This window comes from Danio rerio, chromosome 8 (genome assembly GCF_049306965.1).
Source record: "Danio rerio strain Tuebingen ecotype United States chromosome 8, GRCz12tu, whole genome shotgun sequence".
In the NCBI taxonomy this organism is placed as follows: Eukaryota; Metazoa; Chordata; class Actinopteri; order Cypriniformes; family Danionidae; genus Danio; species Danio rerio.
This window is the reverse complement of record NC_133183.1, coordinates 13,667,444-13,694,971: the sequence shown is the minus strand read 5'-3', so window position 1 is coordinate 13,694,971 and position 27,528 is coordinate 13,667,444. Positions and strand designations below refer to the sequence as shown.

The 27,528-nt window shown below is 34.4% G+C and overlaps 2 protein-coding genes across 22 annotated transcripts in view; one reads left to right on the top strand and one right to left on the bottom strand.

The window, feature by feature from the left end:
- The window catches only part of med27 (mediator complex subunit 27), a 241,308-nt gene that overhangs the window by 7,904 nt on the left and 205,876 nt on the right, over nt 1-27,528 (top strand). The gene's annotated exons all lie outside the window — the stretch shown is intronic.
- The window catches only part of ntng2a (netrin g2a), a 121,600-nt gene continuing 98,918 nt past the window's right edge, over nt 4,847-27,528 (bottom strand). For 2 of the 5 annotated variants that reach the window (XM_009303794.4, XM_073910092.1), the window contains 6 exons: nt 25,413-27,026; nt 23,729-23,866; nt 23,245-23,316; nt 16,995-17,162; nt 8,654-8,788; nt 4,847-6,451 (listed from right to left, as the gene is read on the bottom strand). In XM_009303794.4, the coding sequence (XP_009302069.1) occupies nt 6,231-6,451; nt 8,654-8,788; nt 16,995-17,162; nt 23,245-23,316; nt 23,729-23,866; nt 25,413-27,026 (2,348 nt within the window). In that variant the 3' untranslated portion in view covers nt 4,847-6,230. Of the gene's footprint in view, nt 6,452-8,653; nt 8,789-16,994; nt 17,163-21,800; nt 22,942-23,244; nt 23,317-23,728; nt 23,867-25,412; nt 27,027-27,528 lie in introns of those variants that run through there. The other 3 variants (XM_068223102.2, XM_683405.7, XM_021478373.2) reach the window with 3 other exon arrangements.

The following is a 27,528-nucleotide window of genomic DNA, read 5'->3' as shown; positions in this document are numbered from 1 at the left end:
ATTAACTTTTTTATTTTGTATGGAAAATATTTTATTCCCAAGCAAAAATTCTCCAATTCGCAGCCTTCCTTTTTACATTTTTTTAATAAAAATGTATGTATTTATTAAACCTCTTAGACTGATTAATAACAAGAAAAGGGTTCGATTCTTGTATTATTATGATAATTATTTTGGAAATATCGTGGATACAAAAGTCCTTCTTTCCTATTGCTGTATTTGTGTTATGTATGTAAAAAAAATTTCGTTTACTTTTTCTCTCTTTTGTTTCTCTTTTTATTTAATTTTTTATATGCGTTTATATTATTAAACCTGATCTGTTATTATCATTGTTACTATCATTGTGGTTTTTTTATGTGTAAAATTGAATTTTGTATGTTTGTTATTAAAGTCAATAAAAAAAAAAAAAACACTTTGAAGCATCAAATTGCTCCAAGAGGGAAATCATATTGGTCAGCGTTAATGGAAGATATTGATTGGAACATGCTTCTCCCATATAAATATTAAATCCCAAACAAAGCAAAGGAAATCCATTTTAAAATTCTACACAAAATATTAACAAATTAAATTCTACACAAAATATAAAAAAAAAATTGTTCTTTCTATCAGGAAAATGAGGAAAGTTTGACTCACATGTTTTTTGCATGTAAAATCTCACAAAAGTTTTGGTCAGATCTATATAATTATTTGAATAAATCACAATCAACAAAACGAATCTTTAAATTGAAAGAAATTATTTGTTATTATTGTCCCAACTATAAAAATGAAGAATATATATGTAACTCTTTTATATTACATGCCAAATTCTTTATCCACAAAAAATAATGTCTTAAATCCTCTCTCTCATTTGCCCATTTTTTAATTGAAATTGATTCCTTGCTTAAAGCTATACGTTTATCTAACAACAAAAGATTCTGCAAGCTAATAGAAACGTATGAAAATATCATGCTTCCACTAAGTTAGTCTTCATGCTTTCTGTTTTTTTTTTTTAATTTTGCACTTCCCCTTTCTTTATTTTGTTCTATTTTTTCTCTCTTTCTATTTCTTATTGTTACTTATTGTTCGGATCACTTTGTAATTGTATGTACTTGTGTTCCAGTCTACTACAGATTACTTTCTGATTTATATTGTGCATTTCTTTTTTTCTAAATAAAAGTTTATTAAAAAAAAAAAAAACATTTTGAAACATTCTTTTGTGTGAAAACATACTTTTGGAGTAGCTTAAATCTTCATATAAAAAAATTACAGTTTCTTCCAGTCCCTTTCAACTACAAGATAATATTTGTTACTATAAATGTATACCATGCAATATACCAGAGAACAAAATTATTGACTTTTTTTTATTTTGTATAGAAAATATTTTATTCGCAAACAAAAATTTGAGTTTGCAGCCTTTTTAAAATTGATGTATTTATTCAATCGTATTATTATTAATATTATTATCATTATTATAATTATTATTGTTATTGGAATATTTGATCAACTGCCACTATAGGCAAAACCTCAAAAAGGCTATAATTATGTCCCAGTTTGCATAACTGTTCTTTGCAATTATAAAAATAAATAAGCGCACGCATGCAAGGTGAGTCTCAATTTTTTCTGTTCATTTCTCCCTCACAAACTTTCATTTTATATGTGCGTACAAAATATAATAATAAATAATAATAGACATGTTGCATGTTTATTAGGGTAGGCTATGACATGCAGGGAATAGATAGCCTGCAGAATGAAGAAATGTATGCGCAATATGTCCATTTAAATCTCTCCATTTGTTGCAATGGCTGCTCTGTGTTTGCCTAGAAGACCCACTCTTTCTTTTAGGTTATGAAACTTTATAGAAGTAGGCTTAATAATTTTTTAATTTAACAAATTCTATCCCAATCACAGAAACAAATATCTAAAAACACAGTTTAAAATGTTTATTCACTTTGGTTTATGTAGATTGGTTAAAAACAAGAAAAGTGATAGATTCTTGGAATATCGCGATAATTATTTTAGAAATAGCACAGATACATAAGTCTTCTTGCTGTATTTGTGTTTATTTATTTTTGTTTGTTTACTTTTTTCTTCCTGTTTTATTGTTTTTTATATATTTATAATATCATTTAACCTGCTTTAAGTTGTTTTATCAGTTATATTATTACTGTCTTCTTTTGTGAAAGTTCGAATTTGTGTGTTTGGTATTGGAACATCAATTAAAATAATAATAAACAAATAAATAAAAACATTTTGAAATTAGAAAATGACTGTCATTCAGTTAGGCCTGTCACAATAATCTAAATATTCCCTCAATCATTTTTGGGGATGCAATATATATTGTCCATACTTAAAAAAAACAATTCTAGCAACATTTTAGCTGATCGTGCATCTCTCTTTATTGAAGGTGACAGCATCAGTATGTTGAAAAAAAAAAAACGCTATAGTATTTACCATAAATTACTATAGCATATTTTCATGTGGGGCCCTGAGAACTGAAAATAGATCTGGTAGCAGATTTTGCAGCCTCTGTTACTCCTTGGTATTGGATTGTGGTGCATTTATATGGTCATTCTGGCATTATATAATGAGGGGCATAAAATGGTCTTAAAAGGACGATAATTATTAAAAATGATTGCAATATATTTTGGTGCAATATATCGTACAACAAGGATAGATATCATGACAGGCCTACAGTCAGTCCTTTTATGTTTGTAGATCAATTTGATGTCAACACCCTTCTGAATAATATAATATTGCATTGTTAATTTTTTTCATTAAAGTTTTTATCATCTTTAATATTATGAAACTGACAAATACCTTTTCCTTCTAATAGAAATGATTCAATTAAATAAACAGATTTTGAAATGTTTCCATGAATTAATTGTTAAATACGTAATATGATTTCTCTGTATTCTCAGTTACATTCAAAGATTTGTAATGTTATTTTAGAATCATTAAAATAAACAATTATGGTTTTTTATTTCAGATACTACACTGCAAGAGTAAAATTCAGTCATTGTTTTTGTCTTCTTTACCAGTACATATATCTAAACACTTTTAAATAGAAATCCTGAAATCTGCCAGATGAGTTAAAAAAATAATCGTATATTCACTTTAAATGAGGTATATATTTATTTTATTTTAAAAGCATAAATTCAGATTTATTTAAGTAAATGTGTCTTCATTTAAGAAATATAAAATATCTGTACTACCAAAATACTCTATAAGTTCTGTAAAGACAGCAGTTTTATTTATTGTATATGAAAAAAACAAGAGCTTACTGTATTTAAAATGTTATATGATATTATTTAATATAATATTTTATATAATATAAATCCTTACTTAGTTGTTGTTTTTTAAATTAGTATTTTTAAGTAATTTAATTATTTCAGACTTTATTTTTATTTTTTTTATCATGTTCATGTCTTTTCATGTGTTCATGTGTTAATGCAGAGCTGTAAACTTGTCTGCTGTAAACAAAGTTGAAGTGTTTATGGTATAGACGAATTACCATGTTTGTAAGCATTCAGGATGTATGCGCAGTGGGGTTGCAGAAAAGAAAATGGGAGTGCTAGCATTTACAGTGAGGGAATGACATTCAGTGCGGTAAAGAGTTTGTTGTTGTATTAGAGATCAGTTATATTGGTGACATATTATATATATTATTTACATAATGCTTTCATCGTATTGTAACAGCTTCTCACCCAGTGATAAGCACAATTATTCGGCAAAATTAACGTTACAGTGAGCGGCGTTCGTCTGACAGGTCCATTTGCGATAGCATCCTCCCAATGGAATTTTTATAAGACGAAATGGCCAAGCATCCAGCCCCAAATATACAACCATCTCATTGAAACTCCACGTGATTTTGCAAGAGAGACGTTAAAGGCCTACAAGTCTTTGGATGACAACAATTTTGTTCAGTGTGGTCATGTGCAAGAAATGTTCCATGACTATCAGACTTAACACTATGTAGTGCTAAAAACTGAGGTTCATCCTAGCCAAAGACAAGGAAAGAAGACAGAACTGTACAAGGCCTGGGTAATCATCAACAAGCAAAACAACTGCATTCTGACAGCTAACTGCACCTGTACGGCAGCGTATGTGAACTTACATTTTTACATTTCATTCTTAGCATTCAGTGTCCGCAGTTTAATTCACCATACTTAACTGTTTTTGCTGAAATCATTGCTGCAATCAAAAACGTGTAATCTGTATGATTCAGCAAAGCGTGAACTTACCTGATATAAAATGAGAACTGCAGAGTCGAGCATTTTTAATTAGGTCCTCACTCCATTCAGCTGCCTTTTTGCTAAAGATGTCTGCTGTTGGCATTAATAGCAGTGTGTTGTACAGTAAAAGTTACGTTTTCTATGTTTGGAATTTGGTATCCTACCATGCAACACGACATGTTTGTTATTGCAACTGGTCTCTTTTTACAACTGGGAACCCGTGTGACGTAGGTTGGTAATTCCTTTATTGGATTATGTGAATGACCCTATGTCATGCAATAACTGTAATTTCCATTGCTAAGTTCGTGTTATTGTTTAACTCATGTTTGGATACAGAACCTTATTTGTTTGTTTCCAGAAAGCAAAAGTTTCCACCTGGCATAAGTTCTGCTGACTCAATGTGTGTGTTATTAAGGAGTCATATTTTTATTTCGATGCAGGTGGTAAAAAGCAATGCAAATGGCTCAGCATATTTGATTCTGGGTCTGTAGAAATATATGCAGCTGATTCACCTTGTGAAAGTTTCCAAGGAATAAACCTGGCCTAATATTAATTCCCACTGTGACTGCTGTGTCAGTGTAATAAATATTGATGCATATAAAAGGACAGAGCCTAAAGAAAGACAATTCACTCATGTCTCTGTGCTTTCTGATTGTCAGGTTTTATTCATTTATAATATTCAGTCATGTTTTATTTACCCTGGCTCGTTATAAATGTAAAGCATTTTGTAAAGATGAAATACATTAAAAAAAAATTTTTAAAAAGCCCATGAGCCGCTAAAGATTTTGGCATTTCTTTGAGACTCACGTGAGAAAGGAAAGTAAAAAGTTATCTGATTGCATGATATATAATGTGCTGACTTTTAATATGGATTTTGAATCGTTCGTTTCAATTGCATTGATCGATAGTGTGCTTTTATGTGCTTGTTAGTCATATTTATTGGGGGTTTGTGGGACTTTGTGCTTTAGGTATCATCATCATACCTGTAGAAGTGTGATAATAAGCAGTCCTGAATGGCCATATCTGCACAGATGAATAATACATGCCAGTTTTAAGATGATGTGCGCGTTACATTGAGCTAAAGCTGTGAATGAACCGTTGTATGCTTTGATGTGAATGAAGAAATATTCCAAATATATTAGAGATGCACTCTGCTGTATCATCAAATATAGTTTTACCATGGTGTGAATACCGTATGCACCGCAATAAAGGCTGCAATGTCTTTACAATGGTAACATTTACTTCCGAACAAAAATAACAATTTCTACAAAAAAATAGTGAAATAATGATCATATTATACAATACTTTGTTTTCCTTTCAGATAGACTGATATATATATATATATATATTTGTTCAATTAGACAATTTTAAAATCTCTCTTCTCTACATTCCAGAAACATAATCTCAAACACAAGCTAAAGAGACATTCGTTCCTCGTACTAACAGGACACTGATTAAACACCTTTTCCATCAGTTTTCATCTACGTATTACAACCTCAATGGCAATAAAATGCAAGAAAAAAATGCAGCAATGAAAGGAAATGTAAAAAGTCTTCAAGAGAAGAAGAGTAACTTGGCATTAGTAGGCTTCCGTGATATCAACCGTCGGCTAAAACAAGCTGGCTAAGTGCAGTGCTTGTATCTCAGTGAGCGTCGAAACTACAGAGAAAGTAGAAATGCAAAGGAAATGAAACCTCATCTATAGATTTCTTCGCTTTCTTCTAGAGTCTTTGTGTAGAGTGAGCTGAAACGGAACATGTCTTTATTCTGTTTTTTGGTATGAAGTTCAGGCGATCGGTGATGCTAAGAGACGAGCGATTCGCTTTTCGTCTCACCAAGGCTTTTTTGACTTCAGCTGAACCACCCGCCTTTCCAAAAAAGATGTCAGCACCTTGAGGCTGGTTCCGTACGGGGTTCAGGCCACTCTTTCTCTCTCTTTTTCTTTCTCTCTCCGTCCGCAGGGTTCAGCCCTTTGGCCTGCGTAGAGTAGACTAGGATTGATATCAGGACTAAGATGGGCTTCTAGGCGCTGGCTTTAAGCAGGCTGTTGGCTAAAAGGCAGAGCAGCAGCGTCAGTGTGCTGAGGTAGCAGGCCGATGCGCCGTCGATGCACCCTTTCTCACCCTGGCAGCGCGGCTGCTCACACAAAACACCCCGGAAGTTGGGCGGACACACACACTTCTGATTCTGAATGCAGGAGCCGCCATTCTGACACAAGAGGAACTCGTCGTCGCACACGTTTGCTGGTGGCACAAGAAGGACAGAGAAAAATTCTCATTAATGTTACACATACAGCTAAAGTCAAAATTATTAGCTCTCCTGTGACATTTTTTATTTTATTTTTTTCCGTTTTCAAATATTACCCAAATGATGTTTAACAGAGCAAACAATTTTTCACAATATTTTCACAGTACGGCTACTATAAAAGCAGTTTTAAGGTCATTATTATTAGCCTTAAGCAATATTTTTTGTCAATTGTCTACAGAAGAAGCCACTGTTATACAATGACTTGCCTAGTTACCCTTACTTGCCTAATTAACCTAGTTAAGTTCTTTAAATGTCACTTTAAGCTGAATACTAGTATCTTGAAAACTATCTGGTAAAATATTATGTATCATGGCAAAGATAAAAGAAATCGATTATTAAAAATAAGTTATTAAACTTTTGCTTTTAGAAATGTATTGAAACAAATCTTCTCTGACCCCTATCCAAATTCTGTTAAACAGAAAAAATATACAAGAGGCCTAATAATCCAGGAGGGCTAACAATTCTTACTTTAAAAAAGCACTTGACTTGATTATGGCACTGTCACTCTGAAAGCTCTACAGTTATTATTTGTTATCATGGCTATTCGAGAGGAGTCTGGCTGCAGACCTGGTGCAGTGCAATCTGAGCTGCATCCAATGCATTTTTAATCCGCTCACCTAACCCCACCCCTAACCCTACCCGTCACATTGACGTCACTCACTCCATTGAGTGCATTGTGTCTGAGATTGCATTGCTGAGTGGTGCAATCTCAGCTTGCATCATATAGGCTGCATCCCGATACTATTGGGCTATTCTGCAATGTCAAAACAAGTAATTTATTAGCTGATTCGCTTCTATTAGAAGATAATTATGAGGAGAATCTGTGAACCATTCAAATCCCGGGTTCCTGGTTTTGCTGTAATGATATAAATTTGCAGATGTCTAGCAATCTTTTGAAATCTGGATCTTTCAGTCCCATATAAAATGTTACTAGTGATGCATGATACCGTATAGATGATGTTCTATCATGTCTAGATACTGTATCACAAATGACAGATAAATAGATATATAGATAGATAGATAGATAGATAGATAGATAGATAGATAGATAGATAGATAGATAGATAGATAGATAGATAGATAGATAGATAGATAGATAGATAGATAGATAGATAGAACACCATTTACTTTTTCAGATATATTAGTTTAAAACGTTTATCTAAAACAGTGTTTCTCAACCACATCCTGGAGGACCACCAGCTCTGCACATTTCCAGGTCTCCTTAACCAAGCATACCTGATTTAGATGATCAGCTCATTAGCAGAGACTGAAGCTGCATTCGAAATCGCATACTTCCAAACTATATAGTAAGCTAAAAAAAAGTATGCGAACCAAATACTATGTCCAAACTCATAGAATTCGAAAAACAGTATGCGAGAAGTACCCAGATGACCTACTACTTTAGGCGAGATTCTAAAGTGAGCTTCAGACGGACGCTACACTATCCCATGATGTCCTGTGAGAGAATTCATGAATGGGAGTGAAGCGAAGCAACTGACAAAATGCGGATGTAGTACATCTGAGTTCCATTCATACTACTGACATTCCTACTGTAAAGAACGTACTTTTCTAACGGTCGAGTAGTAAATTCAAGTCCAATTTTGGTATCTATTAAGTAGGCGATTTCGGATGCAGCATAATGGGAATAACAGAAAAAGAAGACATCGAAAACATGCAGTGTTGGTGGGGCTTCAGGAACATGGTTGAGAAACACTGATCTAAAGCAAGGTGACTTACGAACCAGGAGGTGTCACTAACAAGTGTATTTGTAAACCATAATTCATTGTTTGTGATAAGCTGTTGTAAATTACAGTGTTGGATTAGTCTAACTATTTAGGGCCAAATCCGAGAAAAGACCAAAAAACAGCAAACGCCTTACCTATATCTCTACTTCAGCCACTGTATCATCCCACCCACACGCATCTACAGTATAATCTACAACTGCTGCTACTGCTAGTACAACAGCAAAGACCTCTGTGAGCAACAACAATGCGGCCCATATGTTTGAGACAAATAACAGCCATATGTTCTTCATTCACAACGTTTTATTTGTCGTACGAGCGCTATCATCTTCCGCAGAATGTGTTTTTAATGACTAAGCCTGTGTTGAATGCTTTTGTGAGAGAAGTGTGACTTACGCACGCAGCCTTGCTTCCAGGTATATCCAGGCAGACAGTCCTCACACTTCTGGCCCGCGGTGCCGTCTCGACACTGGCAGAAGCCTGTGTCATTGCAGCGGGCGTGTATGGAGCCCAGCTGATTACAGTTACACTCTGCGTATACAAAATATACATACATTATACACCAACTAGGGATCATGTGCTGAAACCTTTAAAAGAAGGGCAATAGTCATAAGAGCTTCTTAATACTAAAATAGGCTTTTTTTCATAGAAACCGACATATATTTCTTTGTCTGACATCACAATTCCCTCTTTTTTTGTTTTCCTAACATATTTTTTCAGGTACTGACAGACAGTGTTAGGGAAAATTACTTTTAAAAGTAATGCATTACAATATTGAGTTAATCCCCAAAAAGTAACTAGCTGTGTTACTTGGTTATTTTTATAACAGAGACTAACCATGTTTCGTACACTTTTTGCTGTTCAGCAATCAGCATGCATGTTTGTGTGTTCATTCTCTGGGTGAATACCTATTGTACAATCCAAATATTGATTGTCTTTTGGACTATTTTGAGAAAAGATGGAAAAAAGTACAGCTACATGTGTACGAAAGATGATAGGTATTATTGATGTTCATACTCTATTATAATAGTGTTCCGTACAGGCCGCATAACTTCAGTTCACTGTCAACAATGGACATTGTTTTAAGACTTATTAAAAACGTAAGTCAGAATATACTATTATTGTTTTAAACTTAACGTTAATGTTATATTTAATACATTTTATTAAAGTTTGAAACTCTACAATCATTTAATTTTTATTTTAATACAGCATGGCAATTTTAAATATTAAAACATTAAATTTCTGCAAATTAACGCTAACTTGACTGACCTATTATGAATATAAGCATCCTCACTTTACATATATTATCCAAACAGTGTTTGCAGCCTGTCTCCCATGCTCTCCTGCGGAGAGTTGCGCCATGTGGTCATCAGCCACAACTGAAGTTTAAATATCCCCATTTCAAAGCATTAATTCAACAAAAGATCATTTTTGTACCAGTTTGTTATTACATAATATTTATGTACTGTAATACTGTGTGATGCACAAATTAAATGCAAATGCATATTGTCGTTGTTTTAAATGTTTCCCTTCCCAAGCGCCACTCGCCCCTTTACCTTGCCCACTGTCTATTTTGAAGCGCATTAGGTGAACTTAGCAAACTTACTGAATTTTCTCAGAAACATATGGTAGGAGGGTCCCTGTTGTGCTCGGGGGTTAAGAAGTGAGAAGTAAAGATTACACAAATATATAGCTTTTCTACAGCCCGTAAGTATTCATAGATTGGCGGTAAAAGATAATCTGTATGGAACATAGTTGTGTACAGAATATGGTAAGCCTACATTCATGCATTACGTTACTTTCGAGTTTTGTTATTTTAACATAACTTTTCCTCACTTGGCTGAGGCTTGATCTCTCAGAGCTTGCAGGTCTTTTTTTTGTTATTGTTATTTTATCGTTGTAATTACAGGGTTTCCGCTGGGAAGTTTTAGGGCTCTATTTTGACGATCCATGCACAAAGTCCAAAGCGCAGGGCGCAAATGCATTATGGACGTGTCAGAATCCACTTTTGCTATTTTAAGGAGGGAAAAATCTACCTTTCGGTTGAGCTTATTCTCTTAATGAGTTATATGTGTGTTTTGAGATTAAACCGATCAGAGTCTCATCTCCCATTCCCTTTAGGAGTCAGTTGCTTATGCCATATGCGCATTTGCTATTTACAATGTGGACTTTGTAAGTGTAAACTGAGCGTTTCACTAGTAAGAAAACAGTTAAACAGAGCGTCTGCAGCGTGAGAATGAGAGATGAGCCACCTCATTCTGTACTTTCACTCTCGTGGATAGGAAAACTTGTATGCAGGCATCCATTAGCCAATAAATAATTAATTTAGTGTGTTAAGCGCAAAGATTTGTTTCAAAATTATGTCTAAATTAAATTATAGATTCCAGCAAATGAATAAATGAACAATAATAACGAAGTGTGTTCAAAAAACTGAGTTGTATTCTAATACACATGCTGTGCCCCATATGGTACAAAACCTGACAAGTGGGCAAATCTAAGCTAGTTTTTAATAAAACAAATATAAATATGCATATAATAAATAATACAGCTAATAATAATAACATTATACAAAAGCAAATTGTCATGAATAAACTAAAAAAGCCCCCCGAGATGAAGAAGGCATGAAAGTATGGTTTTTATATGTATGTAGGCTAGAAAATAATATGTTTTGTAATATTTTAATCCTTTAATTCTTTTTTATTGGTAAATATATTTGTGTATTGCTGTACATCTTGTGTGTATTAAGTAATGTGTAAGCACAACTACTCTGCTCTGCATTGGACTAGTTAGACTGATTAGACTGGTTTTTATCTGGTCTATTAAACGGTCTACTATAGTTCCCCAAAATAGCAACGCGCCAGCAATGCGCCTCAACACGCCTCCTTCTTTAGACCAGAACGCCTATGGGTGCACATATGAGTGCAAATGCATTTGCTATTTAAACAGCGTGGTGCAAAACGTCAAAACAACTCTTGCGGCATGATGAAAATAGCAAACAATTGCGTCGCGCCTTGCACCACATTGCGCCGGGTGTATGATAGGGCCCTTAATGTCTTAAATTTCAAAATCCAAATTTTACGCCTTGAAAAGCCTTAAATTTACTGAAATATTGTCTCATAGGTCTAAAATCATTTTAAACGGGTCTTAATTTTCTTTTGTCTATGTAAAGCTACCTAATCGATCCAACACATATCCAATCACCAACATAAATAAAACTGTTAGAACAGTCTGTTGTGCATTTAATTTTTAAAGAGTTTTTTATGTTGATAATGTTTAATTGGTATGTTGCAAAAAATATATGTATAACCTAGTATAACTAGGGTTTGCTTGTTTTGCCATATTTAAAATATGTGGCAATGAAATAATTAGAATTAGTTTTTTGATAGTGCAATACTTTTTTCTTATGGGCCATTAGAAAATCTTTAGCATTTAGCCCTATTTAGGTCTGAAATGTCATTCTTCATTGTCTTAAAAAGTCTTAGATTTGACTTTGTGAAACCAGCAGAAACCCTGAATTAACAGCACACTGTATAACCTGCACATTCATTTACTTAAAAAAAAAACACATACACATCAAAAAAATTACAATTTAGGATACTGTTCTTATTATAAATTGTCTTATTAGTTCAGTAAAATGACCTTTTCTTTTCTTCAATGCATTTAAATTGATGAGAATACTTTTATGGCAGAAATGTAAGGCTCTGGACAGCGCATTCTCTCCTTAAGAAGAGAGAGAGTTCTCATAACTCGCATTACATTTTTTTAACTCAAATATTGTTACTTAATTTTAGTCATGTGTTACTTTACTCACTTAGAAAAGTAATATTGTTATGTAACTAATGCGCTACCCCCAACACTGCTGACAGATACAGTAAATTCTACTTTTTTAACTTGGTAAATACACTAAAATATCTTGCTGTCTAATTTTTTTAGTTGAATTAAAGGAAAGTTATAATCAAGCTGACCAAAAATAAACTTAAAACTTTAACTAGTTAAACTTTGTATAACTAAAATGATTTAGTTGATGCCTGTATAACTAATTAATATTAGTTATAATAATATAAAAAAATTTGTTTTCATGACTTTTTGTGATATTTTTACAGTGCAGTTTTATTTGTTACATTTTGAAAGGAGAAAAAGCAAAAAATAAAAGCATTTAATGTTGACTCTAAATCAGATTATGCGCACAAATGAAAATTTTACTTATTTAAAAACTTTCGTTTATTTGCCTTGAAATTGAAAAAGGCTATGGTTCTGATAAAGATGTTCTTTCTTTTGCAATAGAGTGATTGAATTTTAACTTTCAGGATGTAAACGTTGGAAAAACACCTTGGTTTGTTCTTATTAACATAACTCTTTTGTATATTTTGCATGGGGAAAGCTAGAAAGTATTCCTGACAAAGTTTCTGATGGGCCTGTAAAATTATATTGGGCTCAACAGCAAACTGCAGCTAAGCGCAGGATGCAACATCTTGGTTTTTATAGGCTTAAAAGCATGGCAGCAAAAAATGGCCTGTTTAAATCTATGCTCCAAATAAAACATTATTAGTAGTGTGGACCTCAGGGAAAATGTATAGTTTGACCTACAGTATTAAAGTAAATACTTCTCAATGAAACTTTTCTGTACATTTAAAAAATTACAACATTTTGCCCAAAGCAAAGATAGCCTGAAGGCGTGTTGGAGAATTAATTTATTTATTTTGAGTTGTGATGTGTCAGTTTTGTGTGATCATGGGTTTTCATCAGTCATTTAGGCAGGGTTTGCGCAGTGTATTCACAGGGGTCTAATTTGTCCCTCTGGGCGCCTGTCAGTCATATCGCAGTGATTTATGTGTGTGTGTTTTTCCAGTAGAGGTCACTGTATCTTTATCAAAGTGTTCTGACAGATTGCATGAGCAGCTGTTGGAGTGTATATATCAAAAAGGATTCATCCTATTATGTTTCTTTACAACATGACATAATCAGCTAATGGCCAGGTGTACAAAACACAGCTTTTTTGCTTTTTCTTGTTGTTTTGTGAATCACTAGAATTTGATTGTGTTTTTGGCTGTACCTAAAACTAAAAAAACACATTTTTTCTTTGTAGTATACAGTAAATGTAGCCTAATAGAGAACAAGATCTGCTGTTGTTAGTTTTTAATTTAAATTTCATAGTCACACTTTATTTTAAGGTACAGTTAAAATCATTAGTAATGACTTTTAGCTTAATAAACTACTAATTTGCTGCTTAATAATAGTAAGGGAATAGCTGGGTTCAGATATTGGGTAGGATTTGAGATGTACAATAAGATCATAATTAATAAGGAATAAAAACAATAACTTTAAAGTGATAGTTCACCCAAAATGTAAAATTATGTCATAATTTACTCGTCCTTAACTTGTTTTAAACCTTTAAGAGTTTTTTTTTTCTGTTGGACTCATAAGAAGATATTTTGAAGATTGCTGAAAACCTGTAACCATTGACTTTAATAGTATTTGTTTTTTCTGCAATGGAAGTGGATCTTTACAGCTTTCTTTGAAATATCTACTTTTTTGTTTAACAGAAGAAACTAACTCAAAGGTTTGAAACAAGTTAATAGTGAGTAAATTTACATGTGAGGGGTGAACTATCCCTTAAATAATAAACAGTTAATAATCCAGCAGTAAATAGTGGGAAATGGTAATTGTGTTACCCATTTTTATTACTACACTGTAAAAAAATATCCTTAAATTAGCAGTTTTCCATATTTTGTGATTCATGTTTTTATTTTATTTATTTTTTAATTTTATTTTTTTATTTGCATTATGGCATCTTGATCTTTCTTCCAACAACTTTTAAACTCGAAAAGGTTGAAAAAGTGACTTTTGTGAACATTTTTAGTAGTTTGAAGGGATATGCTGTCTGGGATGGTGTTGTATATTACGCTACAAAAACCTGCCAGTACAACTTATTTCTCAATGCATTATTTCTTATACAATATATAATTTCAAATGACTAAATTGCCAATAAAAGTCACTTGGTTAAGGTTACTGCACACTTGAATCCAACATTTTCGTCCGTAATTTTTGTACGTTAAAACATAAATTCAACCTCTTGTTGTGTGACTCGTACTAACACACAGCCGAAAAAGCACTTTGAGAGGTGTTTAGATAGATCTGATCCACCGTTCAAGCGAAAAGTTTAATGCAAATTGCTGTCATTTGAGCTACATAAAACTACATAAAAGCTACAAACGCATTGCATAAAATAAAGACACCTCACCTGCTGCTGCTTGTGTGTGTGTGTGTGTGCGTGCGTGCGTGCGTGCGTGCGTGCGTGCGTGCGTGCGTGCATACTTTTGACGTACTGCCCATGGTCCTTTTTGGGTCCGTTTCTTCGACACGTCAGCGCAGCTGCCATCTATTAAAATGTCTAATGGTACTGTCAGTCTCTGTTCAGTATATGTTTACATACCTAATCATGTGAAGTATCATAAGCAATGTATCAAAATTCCACAGATTTCCTGAAATAAACTTTGCATTTTGGATATTTGTAGTGCAGCTCTGTGATAATGAGCTGAACTCTCTTTTTTCAATGTGATATTGGATGAACACCATATGTAGCCTATTCCTCCTTCTTTTTCTACTTTGGAGAAGAGAGGAGAACAAAGTACCAAGGCTTGAACCGACTGAGAAGTGTTTTGTGTTTTTTCGTAATGGATTGACTAATATGCATTGGATTCAGTGTGCAAGGTTTGCTTACATGACAAATTTTTCTGCATATGAATAGGAAGAAACGCATAGGAATATTTTGGACTTCAGTGTGCAAAGACCTTGAAACTGTAGAGTTGAATTTTCAACATCAAAAGTCGACAGAAAAGAGATCAAGCTCACATAATGCAAAAAAACTGTTAATCGAAAGATATTTTTTTACAGTGTAGGGGAGCGCAGGGCACTAAGGCCCAATCCCAATACTTTTTATTTACACAGTGGCCATATTCATCCATGTAAACAGACGAAAAACAACATTAACATTATACCAGACACTGTGAAAAGGTCATTCTAAGAGGCTAGGCTTTTCTGACAGGGTATTCGAGTGTCATTGAGTGTCAAAATATTGTAGGACTGCTATACAGGAGTTATTATTAGGGATTATAGATCGCAAAGTTTAGCGGTTTTTATTTTAGCTTTTTTTTTTTTTTTTTGCAGTAAAACATGAACACAGTTATAAATATATTAAAACATATGTTTGTTTGTTGTACAAATTCGTAATAATAAAAAATATACTAATTTGTGGATCTCCTTTCTTCCGGGTGCAGCTGTAGCTGATGTATTCTTGGAAATTTTCTTACCCCACGGTTTCAAGTGTGGTCCTGAAAAATCTTTGTTCGAAGGGGTGTATACCACTTACCCTTAGCCCTACACCTTCAAGCAAAAGAGAATTGGGACACCCCTACCGCTTCGCAGGAACGCGCAAAATGAGGGGTAGGGTTAAGGAAAAGGGCTAAGGGGTAGAATTGGGATTGGGCCAAAGTAATGTGGGGTAAAATGTAACACAGAGTATTAAGGAATTTGCCCAGGGTTAACCATGGCATGCTTTCAAGGTTTTCACCACAATGTCGGCAGACGTCTTCCTGCCAATAATTGAAAATGTTTGGTGAAATTTGGATGAGAAACAGAGCAGAAACCATTTTTGCAGCATAAAAGCATTTTTATTATAGTCAATATTGTTTTATTTTAACAAAATCTATGAATGTATAAACGTAAAATCTTATGTTGATGTGATTACTGTCTTCTAGGCTTAAAGATGGAACGATTTTGAAAGATGTAAAAAAAAAAACAGTGACTGCTAGCCAGTTTTGAGAAAACACGACACAGCGAGGTTAGTTGTAACAGGGTGTTACAAATAAGCAACAAACTGTTGGACACCAACTAAACTAACAAAATAAATGTTGAATTTTGAGTGTAATGTTAAAAAACTTTTAAAATGAAAAGTTTTCTTGATAGAAAATATGTTTAATAGACAAAAAAAATATTTTATTGCTAATACTACAAATAAATGCATTGTATAATAATGGATAATAATTCAAATAAATCCAAATGTGTTTATCCAATAAACAAATAAACATACTGTGCTATGTAGAATAAAAAAATAAATTGAGCTAAGTACTGAGAAAAATAGCTACTTTTTAAAGTAAACTGGATTAAAATTAATTGTGTGAAATCTGCTGTTTACAACTTTAATAGTAACATTTATACTCCAAGCATTTTTGGGAAGCATTTTTGCTGCACAGAAATCTCCCGATCATACAACCAGTGCTCATTTGTAGAAGAGGCTTGTGTGTTGTTGGTAAAATACAAATGGTTTGTCTAACCCCATTACTTTGTTCATTGACCAAAAAGTGTTACTTTGTGCTGCGCTCTCCCCTACTGTTGTACCACAATCCTAAGTAGTGAATACGTTCAAAGCTGGAGGGCTGAAAATGCAAGTTGTTTAGTTTTGGAAGGGAGTCTGACAAAACATTTCTTTGGAGACTGTTGTAAAGTTTATCAGATGAATGAGATGATATTAGTATATCTATACTTCCATTGGATTTCCAGAAATTGTCACATATGTATGGCAAGAGGGTGGCAGACCAAATGTTGAACCATATGCACAAGAGGAAAGATTTCTCAACCTTTCCACACATATCATTTGGCCAGAAAGGACAATTTCTGTGCGGCTGTGGTGTCAGTGGGAACAGTGAAGCGGGTTAGCGTGGAGTGATATCTGACTGACCTATGCAAACATTCTCATCGTCCAACTCGGCCGAAGCATTCCGGAAGTATCCGAGGCGGCAGTGCTGACAGTTCTGCCCTCGAGTGTTGTGTTTGCAGCTCACACAAGTCACAATGTTGATGAAATCAATGTAACTGCAGCGATTTGAGTGACCGTTGCACTCGCAGTCTGATGGAGAAAGAGTAGATACAGTAAGGTGTTAGTCCATGGATCAGAAACAAGGGAGAGAGAGAGAGGAAGGGGAAAAGACACTCATGAATGAGAGGACATGGGTATGATTGTAGACTATAAACTTGGCCTTATTTAGCTGAAGACCTATAAAAATCAAAGAACTATTTTGAAGTTCACCATTCACCAAGCCCGTTTTAGAGATGTTACAGACCAGTCTACCTTAGCGACTGCTGTCATGCACATGCACGTTGCTTTTATTTATTTTGAATCTATAAAGCAATTTCACTGATAATTTCAGCACTTGATGGGTCTAAACTACTGTGTGTGTAACATTAATTCTCACATCAACTTGTGTGACACAATTGCTTAAAATAAATCAATGCTAATAACTACTCTATTGCTAATAAGCTCTATCAATGCTAATAAGCTTTATTTACACCTGGTTTTCACAAATAGTCATCTGAGATGCATTATCATTTCTTCCACTGGCATACTTTCAACTGGGTTTCTTCATACTAATACACTTCCTGACAAAAGTCTTGTCGCCCTATCCAAGTTTTAGGAACAACAAATAATAACTTGACTTCTAGCTGATCATTTGGTATTAGAGGTGGCTTATTAGAAAGGTAAAGGCTTCAAGATTACGCTTATTTTACCACAATAAAATATATGATCATGATTTTTAATTATTTGAGACTTCCGGTATGATAGCGGAGTAAGAAGTCGCACGTTTCAGCTATGAATATTACTTTCAATCATTTTGATTAATCTGAGTTCTCTACACGCATTAAGTGCATCTGATGTTTTAAATAAGAGTAATAAGACATTGTGACAGCGCTTACAAACAAATATGCCGAGAGGTAATACAAAAAAAGAACACTGAAATAACTGAGGAGGATAACGTGCAAGAGGCGGATACGGCGACTTCGACACAGGGAGACGATATCCACAAGCTTCTTGGAGGCATCAAATCAGAGGTCACATTGCTCAGAGCGGAGATTGTTTCCGAGTTAAAAAAACTCAATTTCAGCTGTGAAAGCATCACTGCAAACCCGTGGGGAAAAACTGAAAGAAGTCAAGGAATCATTAACCGGTTTAGATGGCCGCGTCAATTCTTTGGAAACTGCATGCACAGCTTTGACCAAAGACAATGAACAAATGAAAATGAAACTAGACGACTTAAAAAAATCGCTCAAGAAGGAACAACGTGAGAATAATTGGCATTCCTAAGCACACTGAGGGTGCGCGTCCAACCACATTTATTAAAGAACTTCTACCTAAAGTATTCGGGAAGGAGAGTTTTCCTAAGCCCCCGGTGCTGGATAGAGCGCATTGCTCCCAGGCTCCAGTACCAAAGTCAAAAGAACCCCGTAGACCCTTTATTGTTCGAATTTACCACTTCCAGACGATGGAACTGATTCTTAGACTCGAATGATGTTCAATTGTTTAATTAGGACAGTAAGGTCTGACTTTGCTTAGACAAAAGCCTTGTCACTTAACAGAAATACTGTACAGTATAGAATATAAAGTCATAGTGAAGTAGAAACAGAATGAATATTGTGTATGACTCCCATGAGCTTGGACGACTGCATCCATACATCTCTGCAATGACTCAATTACTCAATAACTTATTAATAAAGTCATCTAGAATGGCAAAGACAGCGTTCTTGCAGGACTCCCAGAGTTCATCAAGATTCTTTTACAATCATCTTCAGTGCATCTTCCATCTTACCCCAGACATGCTCAATGATGTTCATTTCTGGTGACTGGGCTGGCCAATCCTGGAGCACCTTGCCCTTCTTTGCTCTCAGGAACTTTGATGTGGAGGTTGAAGTATGAGAAGGAGCACTATGCTGCTGAAGAACTTGCCCTCTCCTGTGGTTTGTAATGTAATGGTCAGCACAAATGTCTTGATACCTCAGGCTGTTGATGTTGTCATTTACTCTGCAGATCTCTTGCACGCCCCCATACTGAATGTAACCCCTAACCATGATTTTTCCTTCACCAAACTAGACTGATTTCTTTGAGAATCCTGGGTCATATGGGTTCCCATAGGTCTTCTGCGGTATTTGTGATGATTGGGATGCAGTTCAACAGATCATTCATCAGAAAAAAATATACCTTCTGCCACTTTTCCAAATAATCAATTATAAGTCAAGTTATTATTTGTTGCTTTTACAACTGGGATTGACGACAAGACTTTTGTCAGGTAGTGTAATTGCTTTAGCATGTTTTTTGGGACTCTTTCTTCTTATTTCCATATCATTTATATCATGCTCAGTGCGACATGTCATTGCAGCACTATCATAATCCACGCCTTTTGGTATAATAAGTGAAGTGTCCTATAAGATGTCTTGACAATCAGGTGTTTTTTTTTGTTTTTTTTTTTGACTGCTTGAATACATTTAAATGTGAGTGTTTACACTGCAAAAGTAATCCAATAAAAGCTTTAAAAGTGATTGTTTGGAGTTGGTTACTATTGAACACAAGGGAAGATATTACATTTATATATTTATTTTATTTCTTTACTATGGATGTAAGTGGTTACTGGTTTTCAACATTTTTCAAAATATCTTCTTTTGTTTTTTTAAAAGAAACAGAAAGTCATAAAAGTTTGAATCCGCTTTAGTGAGTGAGTACAGTTTTGTTAAGTGAACTCTCCCTTTAATTGGATTTTTTTTTTAAATGTCCCAGAAAATGTTGCAAGTGGGGCCATTGAAATACTTGCAGAAATATTAGGACAGTTTGGTCGATTAATGATAATATGACTGCATTTGCCTAAATTCTGATGTACTCTTTTTCGTTTTTCATCATTGTATAGTGTAATTTAAAGAAATGCCAAATAAAAATGGCTTGCAATGTAATCTATTCAGCCCAACTGGGAATAATAATATCCAATCATTTTTTACCACTTTGTGAACTCATTGTGCTGAAAATTACACTGCTGATGGAAATCTCCAGTACATTCCTGTGGGAAGGACTGTAAAGCTTGTCTGAGTCAGCAACAGCAAACCACCAAGGTGGATGGAGGAAGGGTCAACCCTGGATCAGAAATGGCCAGTGTGATAGCCTACACTGCAAAAATATCCATAAATTAGCAGTTTTCTGTATTTGGTGATTCATGTTTTTATTTGTTATTTTTCCCCATTAATTTACACTTTATGCTTATACTTCTTCCAATAACATTTAACCCTGAAACGTTTGAAAAAGTGACTTTTATTAACGTTTTTAATAGTTTAAAGTGATATATTTTCTGGATTGGTGTTGTTCATTATGGTACAAAAACCTGCTAATAAACTATCAGCAGATTTTCTGTTATTTTACAGACTTACTTCTCTATACTTTATATTGTTTCTAATACATTATATTAGTTCAAACTACTAAAATCTTAGTAAAAGTCACTTTGTTAACTGTAGCGGTTACTTTTTACCATCAAAAGTTGACAGAGATTAAGGTCCCATAATGCAATTCACAACAGTAAATAAATGGAAAACACTTGGGAATCACAAAATACGGAAACCGTTTATTTACAGATATTTTATGCAGTGTAGATCTAGTCTCCCTTTTAATATTTGTGCTAAATGATTTAACACAATTAATTTAAGCCACTTATACTTTAAAGGGGTAGTTCACGCCAAAATCAAAATTGTCATAATTTACTCGCATTTATCTTGTTCAAAACCTATTTAACCTAATAACAACTAAAAGAAGATATTATGTAAAATGATGCTTTATGAGACCCATTTACATCAATGTTTTTTTGTTTTTTTTGCATACTATAGAAGTTAATGGGTTCCAGCAACCAACATTCTTTAAAATAACTAATTTTGTGTTCAATAAAAGAAAAAAATAATAAAGATTTTGTTATTGTTATTAAGCCTATTATTAGGAAACAACAACTTGATCCCAGCAACATAGCTAACTATAGGCCTATTTTAAATCTTCCATTTATGTCTAAAATACTAGGAATAAATTGTTCCTGCTCAATTATACTCCTTTCTACAGATGAACAATGTTCTTGAAGTTTTTCAGTCAGGTTTCAGGCCTCATCACAGTACGGAAATCGTGTTGGTGAAAGTAACTAATGATTTACTTTTAGCTGCTGCACAGAGGCTGCATCTCATTACTAGTTTTACTTGACTTCAGTGCTGCATTTGACACTTTTGATCATGATATCATCATTGATCGCTTACATTTTACAGTTGTCTAAGGACAAGCTTTATAATAGTTTGTCAAACTTAACTGATCATTTCCTGTTTGTAAATATAAATGGAAGGCTTTCACTAGTCAACTGTAACTCTGAAAACTGGACTGACACAGTTTCAATTTCAATTTACTAGAACTTCTATGTTAAGCTGCTTTGACATAATCTGCATTTATAAATGCTTTATAAAAAAAAAGATGAATTGAATATATATATATGAATATGTATTTATATATATATATATATATATATATATATATATATATATATATATATATATATATATGAATATGTATATATGTATATATATATATATATATATATATATATATATATATATATATATATATATATATATATATATATATATATTTGCAATCAGAATTATTATAAACTCCCTTTTGATTTTTGTTTTTTTAATATTTCCCAAATGATGTTTAACAGAGCAAGGAAATTTTTACAGTATGTCTGATAATATTTTTCTTCTTGAGAAAGTCTTATTTGTTTTATTTCGGCTAGAATAAAAGTGGCTTTTAATTTTTTTAAAACCATTTTAAGGTCAATATTAATAGCCCCTTTAAGCTATTTGTCCCGATAGTTTACAGAATAAACCATCTGCAATGACTTGCCTAATTACCCTAACCTGCCTCATTAACCTAGTTTAGCCTTTAAATTTCACTTTAAGCTGTATTGAAGTGTCTTGAAAAAAATTCTAGTAAAATATTATTTACTGTCATCATGGCAAAGAAAAAAGAATTGTCATTATAAATGAGTTATTAAAACTATTATGAAACCTATTAACATCTATATATTTTTTATACTATAGAAGTTGATGGGTTCCAGCAACTCGCTATAATTATTCAGGGGGTTAAAGAATTCTAATTGCAAATATAGAAACTTTATCTGTAGATGCTGTCAGAATATTCATACATGAATATTATCTTCACATGCCAGACTCTTCATTTGACCTACTTGTTGGTGAGGCTGATTATTCAGATGTTATGTAAAATCCTTTTTTTAATAGTGAATTATTTCTCAGTAAATTAAATTTTAAAGACACTTGGAGTGTTTAACATAGCACAGTCATAACATTTAGACAACCCAAAGCAATCTTACTTTATCGAACAGTGGTAAGTCTTAGTTATTAGGCCTCAGTTCAACATTATCACGACACTCATAAACACAGATAATGAGCTGCAGTTACAGATGTGTTTGAGAAGCTGTGCTTTTTTTCCGATTCTTTGCTGTTTGGACACTTGGGGCTTTGAATAATTGATAGCATGTTTTAAAGATGCTGGCGACGTGGGGTCCTGCTGTGTCACAGTCAGCTAAGCAGTGGGACAGGGGGCAAGAGCAGCTAATTAAATATAAATGCTCAATTACTTCCCAGATTGGCGAAGGGATGGAGCGATGTTTCACAAACGATCTCGCATCTTCAGCAGACAGCTGTTTAACACTCGACAAGTAGAAAATGCAAAGTAGCTCGTTTCTAGAGGAGGACACTTTTGATTATACAGCCTGGGGGAGATCCTTCTGTTTTCTAGCAAACACAATACATCATAAGCCGCTTACCTTATGAGACAAAGCAAAAAAACAACAGCATGCCAGCACAAAGAAAGGAGAAAGACAAGAAAGGGTGACATGGAAGGAAGAGAGGAAATAAATAACATTTAGGCAGCAGTTTTTTTTCCACAGTTTCCATATTAGTGTCTGTCCACATTCTCCGAAACAGAAATCAAAACCCAATTGTCCTTTGATAAGCATTGCCTACAGGAGCGCTAATGCATATAAATACATCATTCATATGAAGTGTCACTGAAACCCAGAAAACAATTTCTTTTTTTGCCATCTTGATCATTTAAAGCACTGTCTTACCTTGAAATTTGATGTACGCTATTCGTGACAACTGTGTTTTGGGCCCTCCGGGGATCAAAATCCTTGCAACAACTTTGGAATAAAAGCAACGTTAAGCACTAGTTGGCTAATACTACTATATAAATCGCTGAACAGTGTGGAAAAGTTAACTGTAAGGGCTGAAACTAAATACACTGATACTTAAGAAAACTTACACTGTAAACAAAATCGCCTAAAACTGAAGGAAAGCAGGGTTTCGAGTTTCTAAGACCTAATGGCAGCTAAACCGATCAATACACTACAAGCTGTAAATGTTCTTCACCAACAGATACTCCATCTCATCCATAGCAACATTACTGGAAGGTACAGTACAATGCATTCGAGCATAAATGCACTTCCAGACCACAGACGTTTAAAAAGCTAGCTGTTGTGTCGGATGAGTGCAATATCGGTTTGTTTCTAGAATCTAGCTACTCACAGCACAAGCAGTCCACTATGTGTATACCTTTTTTCTCATACTCTTTAAACTCCTTTTCTTTGTGCTTTTCTTTCTCTTTCTTTTCCTCCTTGGCTTCTTTGCTCTTTTCGGTTTTCTCCGCTTCTCTGGTTTTGTCCAGTTTGTCGTTCTTAATGTCACCAGACACTGTTTACACCAGAGAGATTGTGAGTATTTGAGAAAATAAAACACACAAGCATCACAAAGCATTATTTTTAATTTGATTTTATTCATCGTTCAAATCAAATTCACTCTCTTGGCAATATCAGAATAATCAAAAACAAACACTGAAGATATAATTAATGGCTGCTGAACTGCGGATTATAGTATTTCACGATTTTAATGTTAATCATACTAAAAAAAATATAGAGCTTTGGTAAGAATCTTTCAATGAATAGAAATGAATAAAATTGTTTATGTTCTTTTTCCCTGTTTAGAATATATCTGAGACTTTAATTGTCATTTATAAGGGATTTATAAAGCATAAATTGTCTTACTTTAGATTAGGTCACAAAACTGGATGAAGCTGAGGTAATAAAGCATCTATGAACATACATATGAACTAGTAGTACTGTATATGCCTGAATAATAAGAATTATAAATGTTAATTAGAATAATTTATTAAAATGTACCTACCCAATCAGCATGTACTTAAAAAAAAGACACCAACTATGCTTAAATAACTGGTTTGTAAATAATGCAACACTTAATTTAGGGTGTCACTTTATTTTGATGGTCTCTAATGCATTTTGTTAAATTTAAGTTACATTGCATCTACATGCCAACTAATTCTCAAGAGATTATAAGTGAACTGTTAGGCTGGGGTTGGGGTTATGGTTAGTGTACAGTAAGTTGACGTACTTGCAAAAATTCATATAATCAGTTAAATGTTGAAGAAGCAGTGTCAACAGATATTAAGCAGACAGTCTACTAATACTCAAATGAGAGGTAATTGGTATGTAGTTGCAATGCAACTTTTAGTCAATAAAATGTGCAATAGGGACCATCAAAATAAAGTCTTACCTAATTTAGTAATGAAAAAATAATTCTTAACACAATAATCAGTATAAAAACACAATTGAGCACATTACACATGTGCTTAAAAGTCAAGAATACAGCGGTATTTATAAACTGCTAACTAATGTCTATTAATGTAGACGGAATGCTTAACAAATAATAAATTCACTATTTGCTCATGCCTAATAAATGGTTCATAGTGAAGTACTTATTATAAAGTGTTACCAAAAACTTCTAAAACTTTTGTGGTTTGTTTAAAAAGTATAAGTGGGTTGTTCACAAGAAATGACAACTCTGTCATTATTTCTTCATACTTCAGTGATTCTGAAGACATAGGATGACTGTGTTCTTCTGTGGAAAAGAATTCAAAAGATCTTATTTATCTGTGTAGAATATTCCAAAAACGCTGTCATGTGGAGTAACGTCAACCTCTGAGTTCCACAGAAGAAAGTAAGTCTAACAGGTTTGAAAAGACATGATGCTGAGTAAATGATGACATATTCATTTACAATTCCGCTCAGAGCGAAGGCGTTTGCTTACTGTGTTGGAGGCAATTTTGGTTGTGTGACAAACTTCCATGAATTGTGCTCGATATGTAACATTTGAGCTGCTTTTAATGTGTATTATTGTGTATATAATTGTTAGAGAATTCAGATGTCAGAATTTCTGTGGATACCTGAGGCTTCTGCATCTTTATCTTTCTTCTCCGAATTTAAAGCTGTTTTCGATTCCTTGGACTCTTCGCTGTTTTCTCCTACTTTGGATAAAGGTTTACGATCAGGGGCATCTTTATCTTTCTTTTCTAAATTCTTTATCTCTTTTTTCTCCTTGGTTTCAGCAATAGGAAGTTCACTCTTCTCCCCTACTTCAGATGAAAGTTTAATATCAGGGGTGTTGTTATCTTTCTTCTCCAAATTTGTTTCGGGTTTTTCCATTTTGGGTTCTTCACTGTTTTCTCTTACTTTGAATGGAGGTTTACTGTCGGAAGCATCTTCATCTTTCTTTGTTGTTTTTTCCTCCTTGGTCTCAACAAGAGGATCTTCATTCTTCTCTTCTATTTCAGGAGAAGTTTTAACGTCAAGAGTATCTTTATCATCCAGCTTGGTTGACGGTTTATCCTCCGTGGTCTCACCGAGAGGAACTTCACTCTTCTCTTCTACTTCAGATGAAGGTTTAATGTCAGGAGTATCTTTATCCTCATTCTCAACATTTGTTTTCTGTTTTTCCTCCTGGATCTCAACAGGAAGATCTTCCATCTTCTCTTCTACTTCAGATGGAAGTTTAATGTCAGAAGCATCTTTATCTTCATTTTCCAAATTTGTAGCTGTTTCTTTTTCTTTGATCTCAACAAGAGGAACGTCACGTTTCTCTTCTACTTCAGATGAAGGTTTAATGTCAGGAGCATCTTCATCTTCATTGACCAAATCTGTTTCCGTTTTATCCTCCTTGATCTCAACGAGAAGCTCTTCAATCTTCTCTTCCACTTCAGAAGGAGCTTGAATCTCAGGAGTGTCTTTATCTTTGGCTTCTGTTTTTTCCTCCTTGGTCTCAGGTGGAGGTTTACTCTCAGGTGGAGGAGTAGCATCAGGCACTGGCTCACCTGTCAGAAGAGTTACACCCGATGTAGGCGAGTCTACGTCAGTGCTGACTGTTTCTTCACTTCTCATGACGACTTCAGCACCATCACCCGGACCTTCAGGAGCTGCTTTGGTTTCATCTGACACATTTGTAACTTCTGCATCCTCATCAGTTTCAAGAGCCACAGCAGCAGTGGCAGGAGCATCTGCATCTCTTGCAGGTGCAATAGAACCAGCCTCTGGTGCAGGAGCATCTGTTATAGTGGGGTCAGCATCAATTACAGGTGCATCTCTATCTGATGGAGAAGGTAAAGGAACACTAGTTGCTGAGACGACCACATCAATGTCTGGAGGGAGTTCATCAACTGTTTTCATTGTTGCATCAGTTGAAGGAACAGCTGCCATATTTTCTGAACCCGCTGTACTGGTTTCCACTGGAGGTGAAACTGCATCATTAGAAGGAGATGTTGGCAGCTGAATAGTGTTATCTGATGTTGTTTCAGAAGTTGCCATGGTTACAGAAGGTGTTGTTGCCATGGTTGCTCGGATGACCATATTAAGTGTTGTTGCAGTGGCATCAGATGATGAAGCAAGTGCATCAGTAACCTCAGGAAGAGCAGATCGTGGATTGCTTGCACCAAAGGCAGTTGTTGCAAAGACGGTGTCAGTTGCTGTGGTGGCTGCATCGGGTATCACATCTGGTGCTGCGGAAACTGTAATTGTGGACAGAATATAAAGAGTCAGATATCTAAACCGTTCAGTCAAAAGCAGTAAATATGCCTATGGATGCCATTGCTGCCCTTAGGGCTTACATTCCGTACATAATAGATGTTATTGCAGCGATTCAACCTTTCGCCATTTCCAGTTCAGCAGAAACGGGATACACGAGCCCTGATAGAATCACTTCCTGCCCGTGCCCCCGTACAAGCGTTCAAGGACAGGACTCGCTGCGCTTTCCTGTTATGGTTTCATGTATCTATCTCTCTCTCCGTAAGTTCAATAAATTGGACCCTTTTTGGTCTTCCTTACCATGACCCGGTCTCTTTTCTCTTATGAAATATTTAGCAGCTGTTCATTCAATCGCTATTCAAAAATAGATCTGAAAGAATTGAGCTTCGGCCTTCAGCTGAGCTCCTACCGCCACGCCATGTGCTCTCCAAAGTGATTGTGTTTCACAATAACAGAGTATTTAATGATTTATCTCCTGAGGCTTGG